Source organism: Halictus rubicundus, chromosome 1, assembly GCF_050948215.1.
Source record: "Halictus rubicundus isolate RS-2024b chromosome 1, iyHalRubi1_principal, whole genome shotgun sequence".
Classification (NCBI taxonomy): domain Eukaryota; kingdom Metazoa; phylum Arthropoda; class Insecta; order Hymenoptera; family Halictidae; genus Halictus; species Halictus rubicundus.
Genome location: NC_135149.1, coordinates 19,567,964 through 19,589,526, shown reverse-complemented (window position 1 = coordinate 19,589,526; position 21,563 = coordinate 19,567,964). Strand labels below are relative to the sequence as shown.

General features: G+C 40.0%; 1 protein-coding gene across 1 annotated transcript; it reads left to right on the top strand.

The window, feature by feature from the left end:
- The first annotated feature begins 1,298 nt into the window (after nucleotides 1-1,298).
- LOC143354879 (uncharacterized) lies at nucleotides 1,299-14,636 on the top strand. Its single transcript, XM_076789278.1, has 3 exons — nucleotides 1,299-1,760; nucleotides 11,435-11,743; nucleotides 14,499-14,636. Exons 1-3 carry the CDS (start codon nucleotides 1,518-1,520, stop codon nucleotides 14,634-14,636), a joined length of 690 nt encoding a protein of 229 aa, XP_076645393.1. The 5' UTR covers nucleotides 1,299-1,517.
- The last annotated feature ends 6,927 nt before the right edge of the window (nucleotides 14,637-21,563 follow it).

The window sequence follows — 21,563 nt, the reverse complement described above, 5'->3', positions numbered from 1 at the left end:
CGTTGAGTTCGTGAGATTAAAGAGATAAATTTCATCATATTATGTATTCTTAAGGAATCCCGAAGTTTGGCATAATGTTCCTCATAATCTTACGATTACAATTAAATTACCTTACATTAGAAAATTGTAGTAATGTATGCAGACGGCAACGGTGCTTACCGTGAGCCACCGAAATAATGGATCTTCCCTCCCTATACCTCTGTTTCTTCATACTTTGTATTCATAAGACGGTGCAATATGTATGAATGCGTATCCCATACAAATACTGCGGCACGTGCACAACCATGGTCGCGTAAGGACCACCATAACGTACAGTTAAGGAATACTGACCTCGTCTGGTGTGAATTTTCTCTAAACACTGTGTTGCAGTTCCTATTTTTACTATGAAACTTATTGGAGTCGACCTACCATGCGTCGCGATTATTTTAAAATTATTAAAAATAACGAAAATAACCTACATCGCAAAGTCATGTCATACAATACAATAATATATATTTTTATATGTGATGCATTAACAGTAGTACCAACACATTCACTGTGACTGGAATCAAACTATTAACCAAATATGTCAATATTTAATACTAATATTACTGAATATGTCGAATTATGGACTATTCATCGCACTCGCGTTTTGCATACTAATTTATAGAACAGGACTTAACTTGTTAGTTAAGCTGCAATAAATAGTTCGGCTAAATAAAAACAATACAATTTTGTAATAAATCGTATCCAAATGTTAAAAACTTCAATCTTGCTGTAGCAACAATCTTCAAGACGTGTTCAGGAATCTCTGCATGTTTATAAGTCCAACATACCCAGTTAATGTTGACATTATCTCAGACTCTCTAACTTTAAAACACCCAGTATACGGGATACGCATCTTCGCATTATATGGATCTACTTGGGCGCAGCCGTCAAATGTCCATTCCAAAGTGTTTGTACTTCAGTTTTATGGTAACCGGCAACCCCAAGATCCCCTAATAGGCCCAGTTGTATCCAAGAGTCAAACTCATGACAAGTTGATACTCATTTGTGTTTGAGTTTGTGGAGTGTCAAGTCTATAGCAGGATAGAGTTTAACATCAGGGCGAGACAGCATCGCATTATAAGGACCCACTTAGGCCTAGCAATCAATTTTTCATTCGGAAGTGTATGTCCTTAAGTTTCATGCCAAACCCAAGACCCCCTATTAGGCCGAGTTCTACCCAAGAGTCTAGCTCATGAGGAGTAATTGTGTTTGAGTTCGTAGAGTGTCAAGTGTGTAGCGGTGTAGGATCTAAGATCAGGGTGAGACAGGTTCGCCTCGTCTCACCCTGGACCCCATTTAGGCCGACGTTAGGTCCTGGCTAGAGGGCAGCTGTCGCAGCTGGACACGTGGTAGCCAAGTGACGATGGACAGGCAGGAAGGGTGTCCCGCGACAAAGACGAGGAACGTGGCGCCGTTTGTGGATCGCGTGAATCGCGGGAGGATGCAGTGATCGGTTGTGCCCGACCAAGTGGATCGCGACGGGGAGGACGATGCATCACTCCGGAGGTACTGGTTACGGGACCGGGCCCCAGGAGCGAGTGCACCAGGCGCCGCGAACTGCAGGCCAGCCTGACAAGTGTCCCTACGAGACCTACCAGGCGCAGATACCGGATTGCTGTGCAGCTGCCGCTGCGGTCCAGGATCCGTATCCACGGCCACCGAGCGGATATGACGGCAGGTGCTACGATGAGTGTCATCGCAGGACTCCCTATCAGGAGGACACCTATTCCCAGGTACGTGACAAGACTCGCCTATTTCCCAATTTTTCCGCTCCCGTTGTCCCTCCCCGTCCCTGAACGCGCCATATAGCCAGATCCAATTGCATACGTAGCATTGTTCCGCACTTTACCGAAGATTTATGGGGCTTCTTGTTTCCTCTGATGGGAACACCGCCATCGGCAGAAAGCGCAATGGAGAATCGAAATGGTCGACGTGATTACTTTGTGGGCGCGTTTGCATGCGTTGCGACCGAGAGAGATTTGTCGAATTCACTTATTGATGATGAGTAGACTGCGGATCTTTATGGAAACCAAAAATCTTCTCTATCAATTACAAGAAAGGGGTTATACAATTTTAATAATTTAATAACAATGTTAATAATTGGTTGGGAATCTGATGTCTCTTCCATTTCTTGTTTCAACTACTACATTTTTTCCGTAAATCCACAAAATCCGCAGTCTAATGATGAGTCAATATTAATTTCTTATAGGCGTTTAAAAAATAAAGATCAAAAGATAATCTCATTTGAGTTATTAAATTTTCGAAAATTCTTTAAAATGATGAAAAATAAATTTACTTACCAATTTCGTGTACGTATGTATTAAAGTGCATTCATGTTAGTACGTTCGTGTACTAAAAAGATAAATGTGTTTAGTGGATGGTATTCAAAGAAAGTATTAGTGAAAAAACAAGAATGACAAAACGATGAATAAATTAAGATTTAAGTTGTATGTATAGCAATATGAACTACACTTTTTATATTTTGAACAAATTAAATTCCAATAGAAATGGTTAAAAAAGTGACCTGAATTTTTCGAGACGAATAGTTCTTTTTCTTATTCCGCAATTTTGAAAAAAAAAATGATTCCATTCCTATTTTCGTAAAATAATCGTATGAAGACAACTGTATTGTTCTACACTGTGTTTTATCATTGATTACATGACTTAATCTCTAATGGACTTTCGATAAAATGTCTGTTTAAGTCGTTTTAGTTTGTCTGACCATTGCAGACACTTTCTACTTAAAAAGAAATTCTGACAATATTGAATCGTTATGATTAGTCCCATTAAATTTGTAATTTCCCAACTACTAATTCGCATTAAACAATTATAGAAATTGAATAATATACCACGCCAATAAACAGTCGTACAGTAGAAGTGATGGTAATATGATTGTAATGGTCAGGCACACGATAGAAACGATAGAAGCGCATCTGCAACTGATGTTTCCAAACTCGATTATCTAGAATACTAAACTTTAAATGAAACACTGGTGTTCTGTTTCGTGTCTTATTAGTGGTATGAACACATTCGCTGTCAGATTATTTAATTGTATCTTTGAACGTACAGAAAACCAATGAATTCTCTTTAAACTAATAAGCAGTCCTCTCTTAGAGACATACTTGCTATTATTCATATAAATGGTTCAACAAAAATTTCTTTGTCCTTCTAAAAGCTTCGCACAGTTGAATGAAAATTAAATTGTTCATTGCGCACCATACATTCGCACGTTTTATAAAGATAATGAAATATGAAACTCATTAATTCAATGACAACAAATTAATGACTCTATTGTTAAACGAGTAACCATAAAATATCCAGTTAAAGGTGATAAATATATTATAGCGTGGACCGTATAAATAGGTGACATATAACTAATTAATGTATTCAATTTCTGGTATTATCATGGATAATAGAAGTGAGAGCAGCAAACATCGTAGCAACTAAAACTATTTAACGACACATGAATTATGTCGATAGTAAAAACTCAGAAAGGTAAAGGCAAAGGTAGGTCTATATTAAATATTAAGTTACTAGCTACGATTTCAGCTTAACTAATTTTATCTCACGGAAGCCTCACATTCTGAACGAAATACACTAACGCACGAATTGCGCAAAATTTTGTAAACTCTATTCTCCAGGTAACGTTAACGTCACTTGTCTCAATCCAAGCGCTAATTAAATTTAATTTCTGTCTGAGATGTGTGTGTGTGTGTGTGTAGGGTTTCTTTAATTGCTCAATAGAATTAAACGAGTCCCCGGCAGCGTACGCGAGCTCCTCGATCTCGATATTTATGATTATTGTTCATTGAAAATTAAATTTCATGTTCCCGCGAAAGGAGGAGGTTAATTAGTGCTGAGAAGGGAAACTTTAAGCTGCTGATGATTCAGCAGGAAACTTTGTTCGATAGTCTGACGCCAGCAATATGAGCCATTTCAGCTTAACTAATTCTAAGACCTCATGTTACGCAGAGTTGCTGCAACATTAAAGACTTACATCGACCCCCAGGAACCGATTAGTATCCTTAAAACGCTTATAATTAGAGACATTAATTAAAGTTTCATATTTAATGTGGAACTGGCGCTGTTTAGTTCACATGCGCAGTTAATTAGCTACAATACTGTTATTACACGGGAGGATCGCGTTAACAGGAAATCTTCTTCTCGGGTAATTACCAGTCGTTTTTAAGTAACTAATTCTGAATAATAAATGGCCGACTCAAAACTATTTATCGCTGTTGCAAATAAACAAGCTACGATATCGTTTATAAAATTAACTCTCAGACTCCTGCGAGTTCTAGGCCTGTGCCGGAGTCAGTCCTAACCCACCCAGATATTTCTCTATAGTTTTCTTTCGATGTAAGACGATGGTTGGGGACCGGCTTTCGTTGTATTTCGAACGAAGAAGAAGAAGAGAGGATTGCGATTTTCTTATTTCGAAATAAAAAGCGTCGGGTCACGAATGACTCCGGCATAGCGTACGGAGGGTTAAAGTATTATTAAGTGTTTTATTATTTTGTTCAGCGCTGTGTAATGATTAGAAAGCTAGAAAAATGGCGTGAATCGACACGTGCATCGTGCGTTGCGAGAACGATCGTTCCCTTATGCAATGATACGAATAAATTGATCGAGTTTCTATTCATTCGATGCGTTCCCATCTTTCTCGATATATTGATAGAATGCTATGTTGCAATTTTTCCATTCGGTTTGGACCGACTCTAGTGATGCGCGTAACTTTTAAACGAATCGATTACGGGGATCCGTGCCAACTGATTTCCAAAATAACGCTTTGTTCGACAGACTCTGCGATGCGGCCGACTTCTCTTCGTGCCGATTTTTTTTCGCTCTCTCTCTCTCTCTCTCTCTCTCTCTCTCTCTCTCTCTCTTTCCGTCTTCTCGCGACCGCGATACGCTATCTCTCTTGCAATGAAACCTCGTTCCCTTTTGAAATTCCTGGTTATGCATGCGCGGCCGCCGAGTTTCTTTGATCCTCGTTTCAGCGGGCATTACTACTTGCACATATCGTTGCATCTAAAATTAACGATATACACGCGTTTCTTTACGTTTCGCAGCCGGTAGGAATATTAACGTGAATGCATTCCGTAGAACACGTCATTGCCTTAAACTATTCCCGGATGTTGCGTGGTTTCGTTCCGTTCCTGGGCTTCTCTCGGTTTCCTTTGGGTATACTTCAAGTCGTCGCGCTTCCATTAAACTGATGGCAGCAACGAGCGAAACTGGCTTTGTACGAATCCCTCCCCCTCCCTCCCCCCTCCCTCCCCCTACTCGATACGAACATTCGGAACTATCTGAAATTCTGGAAATATTGCACGTCATTGATAAATATCGCGCCGGGATCACTCCTCCGCTTCATATCGGCCCGCGTGCCGACACAAACAGAGGAAAGTATTCGAATAATTGTGCACTCGTAGTGAAAGTGAATGCGAATTACTCGCGACTCTATATGCAATTAAATATGCCGAAAATTTATGCGCGCCGTAGATGGAATATTTTACGCGCGGGCAAATTTTATTTTTCATCTCGCTTCGTGATATTATTCTTGCACACTTTTAGCAAGAGGAGACGGAACTAATAATTCTTTACTAACGACGCTTAACCCCTGACAATGTATTTCGATTCTATATTTGTTATTGCGGTATCTCTTTCATTCCATAATGCTTTTCTCTGGGAGAATAAATCTATGAAGCGTTAACCTCTTCAGGCATGAATTTTTCAAAGTGGAAACCAAATTATTTAACGTTTTGTTTCATTAAACTCAATGCTTCCATATGAAGTATTTTTTGTTTTCATTGTTCTATGATTCTCTCATTCTACAGATTTTAATGTCTATTTTAATTAGAGTAATTTTAATTTAAGAAACACTAAACCGACCGAAACAAGCTAAAGGATAAACAAAAATTCTAATCTCCTAGCTCGATAAAAGCTAGCGTGCGTAATGCGAAGCAAGGTTCTCATAAGATCAATAATATTAACGAAACTAATTTGCCACCGAATTATTAAAAATGATTAAATGCAGTAGTTTTAGAAGTGACGAGCTTGGCGTTTAGTTAATACATACGCCGCCAGATGGCGATTTCATTCAGCTTGCTTGATTTCGAGCGGTTTTGCGGTTCGGTATAATTGAACTGATGCTTAGTGAATTAACCGCTGACTGTAGAATGCAATTTTTAACTTAACTATTGTGGAATTTTAATTTAAATGTGTCGATTGCAATGCTTTCTTTATGGACAGATCAAATAATTCAAAAGGGTATCAAGGTTATGACAAGTACAGCGTTTATTCGATATTTGTCCACAATACAATACAGCGAAGCTTCTTGGCCTTTCACGGGGTGTACCCCGCGGTAGTGGGAATAGTTCTGGGACTTTTATCGGCTAGATATTTGGGACAAGTATCGAGCAAACACTGTATTGCTGAAAATTCAGAGTAAAAAGAAAAATTTGTTGTCAATATATTATAAAATAACTGTGCCTGCATCATGTAATGTTGACTGTACAAAATTACTAGTCTGTTCTAGTCACTCTATTTATTATGAAAACAAACAATACAATTTATTTAATACAACAACTGAGAGGTTAAGATTTATGCTATTAATTACTACTTCAAACCTCTTGCATTTCTTAGGTCGTAGATACGCTGAATCTGGTAACGCAAGAATTAATTTTTCATTTTTTAACAAAAAATTTACGTCACCCACACATGATCAGCAGTCAACATGTTAATTGTAACTAAAAAGAATCCTACCAATTATTTGTAAAAAGAGATATTGAAATTGCTATAATTTGTCGAAGCATGTATAAATAAATCACGAACACTCGAAGTTCCCTTTCTATCCCCCATACTCTTACATTTCTCCGATTATGGGCAGCGAAGCTGGGGTACGGAGCCGTGGAATCGTTTGAAGAAGCATTGAAATTGCTATAATTTGTCGAAGCATGTATAAATAAATCACGGACACTCGAAATTCGCTTTCTATCCCCGAAACACTTACATTTCTCCGATTACGGGCAGCGAAGCTGGGCCACAGAGCCGTAGAATATGTATGAACGTTAACGTTCTTCAAACGTAACCGTCATTCATTCCGGGGCCGGGAGAATTAGTGTTGATATTACGTACCGCGCAGATGTTCTCGATCTGCAAATTCTATCAGCCGCGGCAGGAAATCTACACGTAAAATCCATCTGTTCTCAGGGGTGATAACAATTCACGCGGAACATCCGGCGGGGGGGGGGGGGGGGGGAGGGGGGAATAGTACGTGGCCGTTACACACGCGCATTATGCATCGGAATTGCATCAGGAGCCTAGGTAACGCGAAACGACGGGACAGGTACTTCCATTTTCGGGATTATTGGCAAAGAATAACGTTGATTTATTTTCGACAGTAGCGTTGTTCCCCCCTGAACGGCTTCTGTTTTATCCCCGGTTGCCTTTACCCGTTTCTTTCTTTCTTTCTTTCTTTCTCTCATTCTCGGCCGCGCGCCCGTTGAATTCCTAAAATATGGCGAGGAAACGCGCGGGGGACGCGAAACTGGGCCAAATCGATACCGGCCAGATAGACGTACGGCAAAACTTCGAACTTAAAGCATGCATGCCGGCTCGAATCAATTTTCGGACCGGCCTCTACACCCCCCCCCCCCCCCCGAAAACCCATAATGGCTACTGGGAGATTCAAGTCGGGCTGGAATTGCTCGAACCGAACTCGGTCGGACGGCAGGGAGAAACTCCGCGATTCCTGATCGCAGTACTTCCCGCCAGATGAACGGGGCCTCGATGGCCGGGTTTGAATTGCTTCCACCGCGGCAGAGATATAGATAGTGTTATTACAGTTCGCCCCGCGATCATTATCGTTAATGACACATACTCGGCCGTTGCCTTTGGAGACGGGCACTTTAACTGACGATTCGGTCATGGGATACACTGGCGACCGAAAGTATTGGCACTGTGAAGCAGGATATTAAACGGTGGCCAAATTTTTAGTAGCTCGAACAGCTAAAATATTAATGATATCCTTCGGATTCTAACAAAGTATTATTTTTGTCATCAAAATAATGGGGAAGTTGTCAAAATGTTAGATGAAATGGGGAAATTGAAAATTGTTAATTGCGAATAGTCGATATTTATATTGCATATGAAAACAAACGAATAAAAACATAATTATCATTCGTTAGACCAGGCTTTTATCCATTTACCAATTTTCTGTCAAAAAGAGACATACCGTTTAGGCTCCACCTTTCTCCGTGATTTTCCAACGATTACGTGCTTGCATTAGAAAAGTAGGTGAACCCAAAGATTTTTCCTTGATAAAGCTCGGGAAATTAGGAGAGAGGGGGTAGACTTTTACCGGAAGATGTTGAGAAAATTGGAGGGCTTCCCTACCATGCGAAACAAGTGGAGCCGTAACTCCAGTATATTTAAAAAACCAGTGAACCGTCGCGCTCGAACAACTAACGCTTCTCATTATGTCGATGGATGATAGCTTCCGCGTACGATGCCCGCGATTGTTCCCTCAGTCAGACTGGGAGCGAAACGCGATGTAGACGCAGTCACACTGAACGACGCTTGCACATGTTCGAGTCATGGAAATGCGTGTAATTCATCGTTCGGATGTAAACCACAAAAAAAAACTCGTCCGTGCAACGGAAACACCAGAAAAAAAATAACACACCCAGTCCCCCCCCACCCACAATCTAAAGATCGCCATTACCATAAAGCTCGTCTGTCATGGACTCTGTGCTTTATTGCACGCAGCTGAGCGCACTGCAATCTGAAAATTGAGTGAAATATTACGCGGCTCGTATTTCTACACAAGGCTGATCAAAGAATACGTCACCCATTCCCTCCCCCTCCAATCTCGTAAATCATGTTTCGTCATAAAGTTTGGGAACACTGCGATTCACTGTACGAATTTATTGTCTTTTTCTTCGGATGTACGCGCCTCGTATAACATCGTCCGCTAATGGTTTTTATTTAACCCTCTTCCGTGCCTCGTGACAATTTGATAACGTTTACACTGATTTTCATGTGAGTAGTATGATCTGCGTATCGTTTTGTTAAAACCGCATTGACACTCTCATCCGAAATACGACGAAAGCCGGTCCCCAGGCATCGTCTTATATCGAAACAAAACTGTATTATTAGTGAAATATCGGTGTGGGTCAGAAATAACTCCGGCATAGGCTTAGAACTCTTTATGGCTCACGGTGGAGAGTTTGTTAAAGATTTATTTAGTAGCAATTTTGGTAATGCGATAAACTAAGAATGATTTTCATTCGGTTTCCAATTTTTCTTCGAAAACGAAAACAGTAATGCTCAGAATATTTTGAAATTTCTATGAAATATCGAAATTCTATATTTAATTTGGTTACTCGCAACGAATTTGAACAACTTCAATGCAGTTGCCAACAGCCCAATTGGGCGTAGTTTAAATCTCGAAAAAAGAATGTCTATTCACCCCACCTGCGCTGTGATTTTTCGAAGCCTTTTTGCGGCGCAAACTCGAGCATTCTCCGAGAAGATGTCTTACGGATAATGCCGAGCGTATTCCGTTGACCCACATCGTTCGAATTCTAATCAGGCCTCATTCCGTATGAGTAATCTGCTACCCTATAATTCTTCGCGTTGAAAAGCTTCCGAACAGCGGTATATCGATTTTAATTTGAGGGTGGTTCCATTTCGGGGATGATGGAATAATGTCCTTCGGAGGAAAACATTCGAGCGAACTCCATAGAAATTTCATAATATTTCGTGGCGCTCGTATTCCGCTGAGCTCACGCGGCACTCATTTATATACCGGTTTCACCTGCCCTATTAAATTTTAAACGGCTGCCAAAAATTGTTTTTGATACGTCGAGTGGAAGGGGGGAATATGGAATATCTATTCTCAGAAATAACATCGTACACAACCCGTAATTGTTTGTGTTCTTTGCGTGTTGTTGTGTGCGTTTGCATCGTTGTTTTTAGTTCGTGAAACAACGGCGATGGTTCGAATTGATGCACCGTGCACGAGACTGTAAATGAGAACATTATTTTGCAGCATAATATTGTTCAGCTTAGTAACGAGTACAATTGAGTGTAATGCTATTCCAACGCAATAATGTAATGCGAGTGAGTAACGGTTTAATTGGATTGTCCAGTTTGTTCGGGGACACAAAGCTACATGTATTGTCATTGTTTTCGACGAATTTCATGTGAACATAATATTTGCCGGTATTTTTTCGTTGCTTATTCGTTGTAATATATCGAATGTTGCCACATATTATTCATTTAACAAGAAAGTGTATACCATAAATATATAAAGATGCCAGAAGGTTGGCACACAAATGATTAAATACTTCATCAAGCTTAATTAAATATTCAAATATTATAATTAAATAGAAGCAATATATCTTCCTTGAAATTTGCGAGAAAATCACCTCGAGCAAACTTAATATATAAAATTTAATTAATTAATAGGTAATTTTTAATTAATTTATTTCAATTAATTTAATTATTTTAATTAATTTATTAATAGGTAATTGTCGAGCCACTGTAATTTTTAAAACGAAGAAAACCGTGTCTTTAGTCTAGAGGGAATATTTAAGTCTGCACAGTATACCGTTCATAATCGCAGCTTCCAGAAACGCAACCGGCGTTTCAGCGTAATAGATACCGCTAGTTATTTCACTGTTAACCGATTTTTAGAATAATAATAAAATATCTCTGATCTGCTGACAAAGAGCGTACACAATGAGAATGTAATATTGAAGTTGATAAATGTAATAATAGGTATGCAATTCTGTTCTATGCATGTCCTCTAAAAAACGAAACTTAATAAAAATATAAAATAATCAAACGAAGGGCTGTAAAGTTAACATGTATCATAAGGATTACTCTCTTACACTTCTTGATTGTAAAATTTGGTTTATCTGTAGAGTTTCAAAAATTCCAAACTAATCGCCAGTAGTTAATGTGTTAATTTACAGAAAGAATAGTAGGTTCAATCATGACGGCCTCCTTACCTGTCAAAAAACGCCGAAAATCGCAAATATTTACACACACATAACTTTTGAACTAGTGATCTCCTACGATTAAAACTTGGATGTTCGGCACTTTCTCGCCAAAATCTACAGGATTTCGTTTAAAAAAGTTAAAAATTTCTGGTTTCCTGAGGTAAAGTTTAATCACTTTTGTTTATCGGTTTTAATATAGGTTTTACCTTTGCAATTGACATCTCGATACACTTCTATGAAGGTTTCAAATACCAACATGAAAGTTGTTTTTTGATCTTTGTCCATTGCCAATGGCCTGTGCAAGGTGTTGAAAACCGTGATCTGTAGCAGATATGAAAAATGTTCGGGTGCGAATGAGAATCGGTGTGCTGACGGAACGCTAAAACTTTTTGCCGTAGGATGTACCTCCGGCTTTTCATCGGCCCCAGTCCAGGCTGGGATACGAGGAGCGTCCCCAATCTCGTGTGGGATATACCTCGGATTCCAGGTGTGCCAGTGGACTTGGGTACGACGACACTGGCGGAGGCTACCTTGACCAGAGTGATCCGAGGATGTATTGTACCAGCGGTTATTGCATGGGGGATACCATGATGGCTACCAGCAGAGGTGTCTGCGGCGAGGAGGTCGAGCTAGACATGCGGAGGCACATCCAGGCATGTGCCTGCACCTGCAACCACATGGGCTACGGGAATTACATGGACTATCAGGTAAATTGGCTTTCTAATTGATCCACCAGCCTTTTTCACCGTCTCGCTTCGGCATGTCCCACGCCGAAGAGAACTCTCGGTAATAACATTGACACGCTGTCAGAGATCCAACGTGTATTGAAATATTTTGCTGGTCGAGTTGCACGGGCTGCACCGCGTCGGGGATTATTTCTAACGAAATGATGGCGTCACGGAGTTGAATGAAATTAACGTTCGCGCCCTTGTTTTGGCGGGATTATCGGGTGACAAGAATTAAATTGTTTCGCCGACGCGTTCGAATTAAATAACGGAGAGGCACTGGAAATCCGAGGCTGGCGAGAGCGAGGTAATGATACCTACAGTACGGCTTCCCTTAGGCGAGCTACCGACTTCATCCGTCCACTGATCGAATTGATCTTTCGTTGTGTCCACAGAGCTTCAGTTTTAGTTAAGTGACTCGCGTTTATATTCGGACTCGCTTCAAAACGCAATAACTTTTTTAAAATCTAAACAACTAATTGGTTACTTTAGTCGCATCGTCCAGTTTCTGTGAAACCTTCGTTTGAAACAAATGTTTTCTGAAAGACTTTCTGACAATGAAGAAGGGTTTGAGTTAACTACTATGCAAGCGAACTTCGTTTCAAGACGCTCCACTGTAGAACATTTCATTAACGAGGCACTCTTAATTATAGTACTGGTTATCATTGTTTGTATTCAACTAGCTCTTGAGCAACATTTATATTTCAAACTGTTTCTCAGGTACTATTCGCAGTTTTGTTTTATCTTTCTATACAGGGTGTTTCACCCAACTCGAGCATCTAAAATATCTCGCTTGTTTTTTATGATAGAAGAAAATTTCACAGGAAAACATTAGTTGGTTCAGAGGGGCCAATATTATGATAGGCAAAAAAATTTGTTCAAGGTTATATTTTTTGAGATTTCAGTCATCGAAGTTTTTTAAATGGAATGATATGTGCCCTAATTTTATGAATTTTTCATACTAATAAAGTCACGTGAAGGTCATAATATTACAAGTCGTTGGATTCGTCTTGACCTCGGCTATTATATAGCGATAATAAACATATAACATTCCATTTAAAAAAACTTCGATGACCTTGAAATCTCAAAAAATACAACCTTGAACAAATTTTTTTGCCTATCATAATATATGCCCCTGTGAATGTTAATATCACATTATTTAAGCATTGAAAGACGGGGCCTGTGGGGCCATTTTGACTCACAGTTAAGAAAACGTTGCATTACAATTTTTCTAATAGCCAGTTCAGATCATTGTTTATTGGGTTTGAACGGAAGTTTGTAGCGTTTTTAAATTAAAATACAAAGATAATATTAGGATACTTATTCGTTGGTTTATTCAAAATAAATTACCTAAAAGATGGCAAAAAGTGAGAGAACAGAATTGAGAGTACGTTGTTGAATAAATCTACGAATAATAATTTTATCTTTGAATTTGAATTTAAACCCAATATATTATGTCCAATAAGAAAATCATATATTTTAGAAAAGTTTATTATATGAAATTCTAGATTATAACCATGTATATTAAAAAAGTATTTCTGTACTTCAACAGTGGAACATTTGTTTCACTTTAATTACAACTGTATTAATTAGAAATAGAGAAACGTGTATTATGTTTTCTGACATTTTTACAAATTTATCAAAAGCCTTTACACTGCCAATAGGGATTTTACTCTCAACGCCGGGAAAGTAGAATTCCCCTCGGAGTTAATTCCATGTTTATGGAATTTCTTATTCTGTTTCAACTTCTAAAGGCGGTCCGACAAAGACGATGGAAAACTTCGTGTATTCCGTGGACGGTGTAAATGTAATTTTACAGGAAATGTTTCACTGATGGAACAAGAAGTTTAATATGCATAAGTTCAACAGGACGAAATGCGTTCTAACAAGCTGCGCTTATTAAAACATGATCCGCCTGTATATTCGGAGATTGAAACTTTTACAATATCGGAAGGTTTCTTGATGTCCGACAGTTTATGGCGCGTGGTTTTATGTCGTGGACCGGCCGCTTTCTGATTTGTTTTCGCTATGGGGAGGGAGGGGGGGGGGGGGTAGTGAAGAGAATGTAAACGTTTTCATGATTTTCGCGAGAATGCCGTCACTGCGTTATGAGGAAAGGTGGACGGCGTTCGTTCGTTAGGGTCTCTAGTTCGCCAGACACCGTTCAAGTGTCAAAGTTTCAAACGTGTCCGAACTTCGCCGAACGAAGTTCTTTTAAGTCCTTCGGTCTGAAACTGAATTCCGAAGCGATTTCGAACAGTTCGAAGACGCGTGCGAACGCCTACCACCGACGTTTCTGAATGTTTCAGAGGGACAGCGTGCCAAATCGACTTATACTAGTGAGTTACTTTCTGTCACGTGACGCAACCTGCCGTTAACCCTAGAAATTCTAGGAGCACACTCGCTAGTTTACTATTACACAGAACATCCAGAAATATTCTTTGCAATTATTAATAGACTGAATCACGATTTTGAATGATTGAAAAAGCAATTAAACTCAATGCAAAAAGACCGATCAAAGGACAAGGGATCGTTAACACTAGGTTTACAAAAAAATAATTGAAAACGAGAAGGTTTTATTATTGCATTAGTATTGTGTCTCATTGATCTATCTATGCCTGTATTATGTTATTTTGAATACGACGATTTATTTTACTGCGGCAAAATGGCTGTGGTTTTACGAATAACGTAATTGGTGCGTTGCAGTATTTGTGAAGATAGTATTGTGATTGTGCAGCGTACCTTCAGTAGCTATGAGTCTTGGAGACTCTGGAGACTTGAAAGTCTCGAGACTATTTCGAGGCAGACTCGATTCTCTAGAGTCTTGAAACGACCGCCAGTCTTGAGACCTTATGTCTCAGGGACTCATCATTAGCCGTTACATCGAAATAAAATAGGACCATGAATTTTGAAGGAAAGGGTGCATTATTAAACTTCGAATCTTTATTCTAACTTCCGAATTCGATGAAAACCAAATTAAGACTGGCATTAAAAATTATTGTTAATATACACATTTTCATCTATTTTACAATTTACGGTTACTCTTACCTTGATACAATCAAAATGATTGAATAATCGGAAAATGTGATTATCCAATTTGTAGAAATGTTTAGATACACGTAATAGCCATGTTGATATAAGTAAAGATGACAATTAAACCACGTTAATTTTAATTACGAAAAAACACGTTTATTTGAGCAGAAACCTCGTTCTAGAGAGCGATGTGAATTCGCAGCGCAATCTTAATCATTGCATAATAAAGTTTCTTTCGAGTTTTTAATATCTGTTGGTAAACGAATATTTCCTTCCCCGAGATAAAGATTGTAGGAAGTGGGACTGTATTTTCTTCTGCTGGGAAAACATGTTTTTGTCGTTGATGGCATCGGCAATTCTGTTTGCTGCTCCAGATGGGAAAAATTCATTTCGTATTGAACCGACTGTCCCGACCACGTATTAATTTTTCTGATGAAAATAGTAATTGAACGCTTATTTCAATGATTCACTGTTATACAAGAAAAAATTAGAAAATTATGGATTCGTAGAAACACGAACGTTTCCCTGAATAATGCTTTCAATAATAAAATCTGTACCACGTGGTAGCTCTAATAGAAAGCTAAATTATATTATGGGTTATATATGCTCTGTAGTATTTGCTGAATACTATATTGTACAGCATTTATAAGTACAATTTTAGAATGTGTAGTAGTATAAAATATTACCTTAAAAAATGTTAAATTATGAGTACTAGGAATGGCATTTTCCGAATAGTATTATACAGCATTTCACAAATCCTATTTTAAGACTTCTCGGTACAATTCCTCCACGCACGTCATCGTCAAAAAGGCGGTTCCACAGGAGCAGATTTATTCTAGAATTTCGATTTAAATTCGCAATTTACAATAACGCCGGAGTGCGCTCGTGTGCAGAGCCGGGCTGCCGCGAGATCTTCAGCGAGTTCCACGTCAATAGCATAGCCGGTGCAGCCGCATTCTGCAATCATATTATTCTACGTCGTACGCACGGAATAAACAGTGTCACAAAATGTCGAGCCGTATTCCAATGGGATTGTCGCGTTACGCGTCACCTTAAATTAAATCAATCCGCGTGTGTGCGTCGCCATTGCGGCGCCGCTATGAAAATAAATAAGTAATGCAGAGGGACGCAGACGCTCGTCAAATTATTACAGTTTGTGCTCCATTTCGCGGCGGCGGCGGCGCACACTGGGGCAAACTCCATAGTTATTTGGGAGCACGAAAGTCTGACTGCTAATAAATTTCATCATTCATCGTTCATTTTATTCAAAGAATATTCTTCATGATGTATCAGGCGAGAAACCGAAGACGCGTTTTTCATCGAATATGGTACACCCTTAACCCCTTAACTTGTACGCTCGAGTTAATTCGAGCGGCGTTGTATTTTATGCTGCTATAATTTTTCACACTCGAATATAATCGAGAATTGAAAATAACAATGTGAAAGCAAAGAAAAAAAAAATCGTTTTATTGATATTTATCATTTACATGGGATTGTATAACACTTATTTATTCACGAATAAAATATAGCCTTTTTCCATGGAACAAAAGCGCAGTATATCAAAAATTGATTTTTTTGGCCGGTTTTTAAAAAAAAACTGTGCGTTAAGGGGTTAAAGGTCTGTGGAACCTTTGAAACGTTCTCTTTACAACGACACCTTAAAAATTGATGTACGGTTTTCGTTCCAGTCGAAAAAAAATAGACGATCAGCAAAAATCTTAAAGATTTGTCGTTTTCTCGTCAAATCATTACAGTCCGTGCTCCAATTCGCGGCGGCGCGGCGGCGAGGCCAGCGGAGTCGATCCTGTTCGTTTTCTGCGTTCAGAGACCGCTATCGCGGGTAATTCATTGCAGTTTGAAAAATTCACAAAGAATTTCCCATCCGCCCACGGTCTTCTGCCCCGGCTTCCCGACTCCTGCCGCCGCCGACGACGACGTCTTGTCTTTTATATTGGTCTGAAGCGTCCCTGAAATTCTTCTGTGAAGTTGAGTAACACCGAGGGGGCGCGACAGAATGGAAGGACCGAAAGAAAAAGATAGGCAAGGATAAAGAAAGGATGATGAGGCCGCACTCAGTTGCTGTCCCGAAAGAAAGGACCCCCACGGCGTTGTACTTTAAGTCTTTACGATTACGTACTTGCGATAACGTGCAAGCCTCTACGGAACTTTCACAAAAGGGTTCTCCTTTTATAGACGACTATCGTTCGTTTGCTATGCCTGCCCTTCCCCCGACAGTTCCCTTTTTGAGGGCAACGGAGACTTTAAGGTCGTTGTCATGTCACGGGAACATTACGACGGTTTAAGGAAAGATCAATTTTTTGCCGTGCGCCGATTTCATTATGCTCCGGTCAAGAATATTTTCTGAAATGTTCGACAGTTTTTTAATAAAAGTGGAGCTTAATATAGCAGAGCTGTAGCCTATATTTGAAATAATGGGGAACCAATCAACCACTCTGCAGTCATGAAAATTAGACAAAATTAAAACCATATTTTTTCAATAGTATACAAACTGATGAGTTAAGATTTATTATATTAATTACTATCTATTTATTTATTTCAAACCTATTGCATTTCGCAGGTCGTAAGTAAATGTGGTATATTCAAACTAGTAACGCGAGAATTAATGTTTTGTTTTCAATAAAAAGTTAACGTGTTAACGTGTTCACTGTCGAACAATCACCTCCGGAAAATTCGTATTAATTTTTGCTTATATGCCTGCATCAAAAATTTCTGATAGAAACTCAAAAACAACACTGATAAATAATAGTATTCCCTACATAAACGACAGTATTCTCTATTTTGCTATGATAGCTTACTACGTCCTCTTTCGTTTGGAAGCCTGAATGCAAAAGACTGTAAATATATTTCCCGTTCATGGCGGGTAAATCGTGGGAAATATATAAGCTTGTAAGGCAAAATAGGTGGTTCCTCGTTTAAGCATGTGACGAACCTCACAACATTGTTTCTTTACGATTATGCATGAACCTTTCGAGGATACCTTTTCTTTATGAGACGTACTAGAGCACACCCTTTACACACAGCTGAACGTCGAGCAAAGGGATGCATCAGCGTGATCCGACAAACAAAAATTCAGAGGACTAAGAATTTTATAAAAAGTGGAACAAGAATTAGGTATATTGTCAAATTGATATCAAATTGACAAGACCTAGTTTCGGTGTCGAAAATAGAAAATTTTCGAATTTTAATTCGGAAGCAAAATATTACATTCTATTTTTTCGATTATTTTTGCATATCAAATTATGATTTCTTTTGAATTATATTAATCGTCATTGAACTAAATTAGAATTAAATTTCTGGTAAAACATTCTGTAGATGATATCATTTATACCGTAAATCTAGTTTGCACAAATTAATTAGCATTTTTATTCGATTATGTAAGTACCTATACAGGGTGTTCGACTACAGGTGGGAGCAAATGGAAGGGGTGGTTCTCCATGAGAATGTGAGACGAAAATGAGGAGTAAAAAAATCGTGATTTCATCTTCATTTTTGACTTATTAACAATTAAAAATCCGCCTAAAATGCGGCAACCCGGCCAACAGAGGTGTACGTTGCGTACGTTGAGAGGCTCGCCACAGTCACGTATTAAGTGACTGATACATACTCCGCGTGCCTCGCAAGAAATCACCTGACAAGAATTCGGCGTGTAAATCGTCCGATTGGGTCTTTCCACACGTATTTTCGGTTCTAGCCGAATTATTGGCTAAAGTGTGTGACGTCAAAGCCTAACCACTGGGTGGAGCGAAGACCCCCTTTTATACGTGACTGTCGCGCGCCTTCATGATGTAAGCAACGTATACCTCTGTTGGTCGGGTTGCCGCACATTAGGCGGATTTTTAATTGATATTAACTAAAAAATGAAGGCGAAATCGCAATTTTTTAAATTGTCTTGGAGAATCACCCCTTAAATTTCCTCCCACCTATAGTCGAACAACCTGTGAATATATTAAAAATACATACCTATTAAATTTTCAACTAACTGACATGAGAATTTGTTTCATAAATACAATTGTAGGTACACCTTAGGTACTGAATATCAACTGCAAAAATTCCCACAAAATCAAAATCTTTAATTAATCAATAATAATTAAATGAATGAAATCAAAACTGAAAAGCTAAAATTGATCATAGTGATCATTTCTATTTTAAAGTCATATCGTTAGTTCTTACGTAGATATCTAATTTTATGTTTAAATAAAGTTTATTTCAACGTCATCAATGTGCTTGCCGCGTATGCTTTTACACGAGTGGAGGAATAAATAAATATATGGACGATCGATACAAATCGGGCATTCCGTGTGCAACAACCTAATACAACATGTCGAAAGTCTAGTTACATAAACACCTCAAACCAATTGAAAAGTTCCCAGCCTGGCAGCAACACCCAATCAAATTAAACAAAGACTTGAAGCAAAAATTCGCGGAACGTCATAACAACACCAGTCGTGTTACTGTGTCCCACGCCATAAATCCCGCTGCAACTGCGTAAAGTCGCGCAGCGAACGCGGATAACGATCATCCAGCAAGAGAGCAAGCCATAAAAATAAAAGCACGAGAACCGTGGCTTGGTGTGCATCATGCACGGCAATCAATTGGAGCAAATTGTCATAGCTGCAGCTCCGCTAAAGACAAGTTGCCGCGGGGACGGGGTTGAAAAGCACGAATGGTCCAGAGAGAGAGAGAGAGAGAGAGAGAGAGGGAGAGGGAGAGAGATAAAAATAGAAAAAAAAACCGAAAGAGAGAGAGAGAGAGAGAAAATCTCGAAGAAGCGGCTTGGCTAGAATGGTCTCGTAAAACGAATTCTTTTGAGCAAACCGCCGCGGTCCTCTGGCCCGAACTTTGCTGTCGTGCTCTCATTTGACCGGGGCGAGCTGTGCGGTTTGGTGGGGATCCAGCTTCTCTCTCTCTCTCTCTCTCTCTCTTTCTCAATAGTCACGAAAGCGAGAGAGAAAGAGTACGAGGATGAGGATTCAGAGTAGAGTAGCAGCAGCAAGCGCGGGCAACAGAGGAAGAGGCGGATAGAGGAAAGAAAAATTCATTTTGAAATGGTGCTGTCCACGGAGATGCTACACGTCGAACTCCAGTGCCCTGGTTCGGGGGAGCACCGTGAATTCTGGCTGGCTGCCAGCCAGTTGCAAAAGGACCGGAAGAGATCCAGCACGCCGGCAGTGCCGGAACAAAAAAAAAAAAAAAGTGGTACGCGCCTATCTATCATCGTAATACCTGTCAGGTGCGGGTCTGTGTGTGCGCGCAACCGGCCGCGCAACGAGCTGCGTGGTATTTGTACAAGTGGGTCGGAGGAACGGGTATAGCAAGGCTGCAGGATGGTTGCGTGCGAGCGAAACTTTTCGGAAACCATTTCGGCCAGGTGGAGAACCCATTTTCGGACGGTGGCCGCCGCCGCGCCGCTGCGAGAAACTGCGAGAGACGAAAACAGAAACGGAGACAAAGCACAGAGTCACCGGGAGAGCAAGAGAGAGAGAGAGAGAGAGAGAGAGAGAGAGAGAGAGAGAGAGGGAGAGAGGGAAAGAGAGAGAGAGAAAGATATCACGATGGGGGATGAATCGAGATAAATAGAGGGGTTGATACGGTCAGAGGGAGGACCTGGCCGGCCACAGAGGCAAACGCGTCGGCCAGAGAGGGACAATGATAGGGATTCGGTGAGAGGATAGAGAGAGGGGGCCGGCTGCATGCAGGAAAGTGAGCCGAGCTGCAAGAGAGAAAGAGAAACGGTGTAGCTACGGGACGAAGGGGATAGGACGATGTTACTACTGCACTGCAGCAAGTAAACTTCGGTAATATACATATGTATATCGTGCCGTGTGTGTACATTGGTCGCCGTGCGAGCAGAACGCACAGGGGATGACCAGGTCCTCTCTGATGGAACTCGCTCTCGCTAGTTCTGATTTACATTCTGTTTTATCAGGCTACAGGTACAGGTACGCTTGCTGCTCTACCTGCGAACCGGCTTTTTTCCGTTCGTTTTACTTTCTTTAGTTTCTTCCTGTCTTTTTTTCTCTAACCCCCCCCCCCCATTCCTCTCCCTGGTTCGTTCGTGTAACGCTCCGCCTATCGATTTTTCTCACCTCGGGCGAGCTGCAATTGTGACGCGAGCTTTGAAGGGATGTTTAACGACCTGTCGGGTATTTCTCGCGATTCGGTCGGTTGTTTGAATATTCTTCGCCCGCGGCGAGGGTGGTTCTTAGCTGGTCGCTGGAGGCTGATTGATAATGGGTACCTGTGACTGTGGGGGTGCGCGCGTGCGATTTTCGGGTGCGCGAAATTTCGTTCGAACGGCGAATGGGAATGAGGGAGATCGGCGCGTACTTGTTCGGCATGCACATGCCGATCGAGCACTGTGCGATTGCAGCTGCAATTTTTATTTCTGATTTGACGTGCGGCGTGATTGGTGTTGCGGGGCTGCAATGATTTTTCGAAAGTTGCATTTGATGTAATTATTGTTGCAATGTCGATAACGATATTACGTAGATTGCGGAGTTGAAGCATTTATAGCAAAAATGGGTAGGCGAAACACAAAATAGTTAACTGTTATATGGTATTTTCAATTCATTCGAATTATTATTATTCTTCTTCTGGCAATGAAGGCAGACAATTTTTATGTTGCATGAAAATCTTCAGTTTATTTCTAAAAAATAGTATCGAGTATACAGATGTATTTATTCAAATGAATTTTACTTTTCAGTGTTCGTTAATTTGGATTTGAATGTCGAAAAGTTGACGTAGGTAA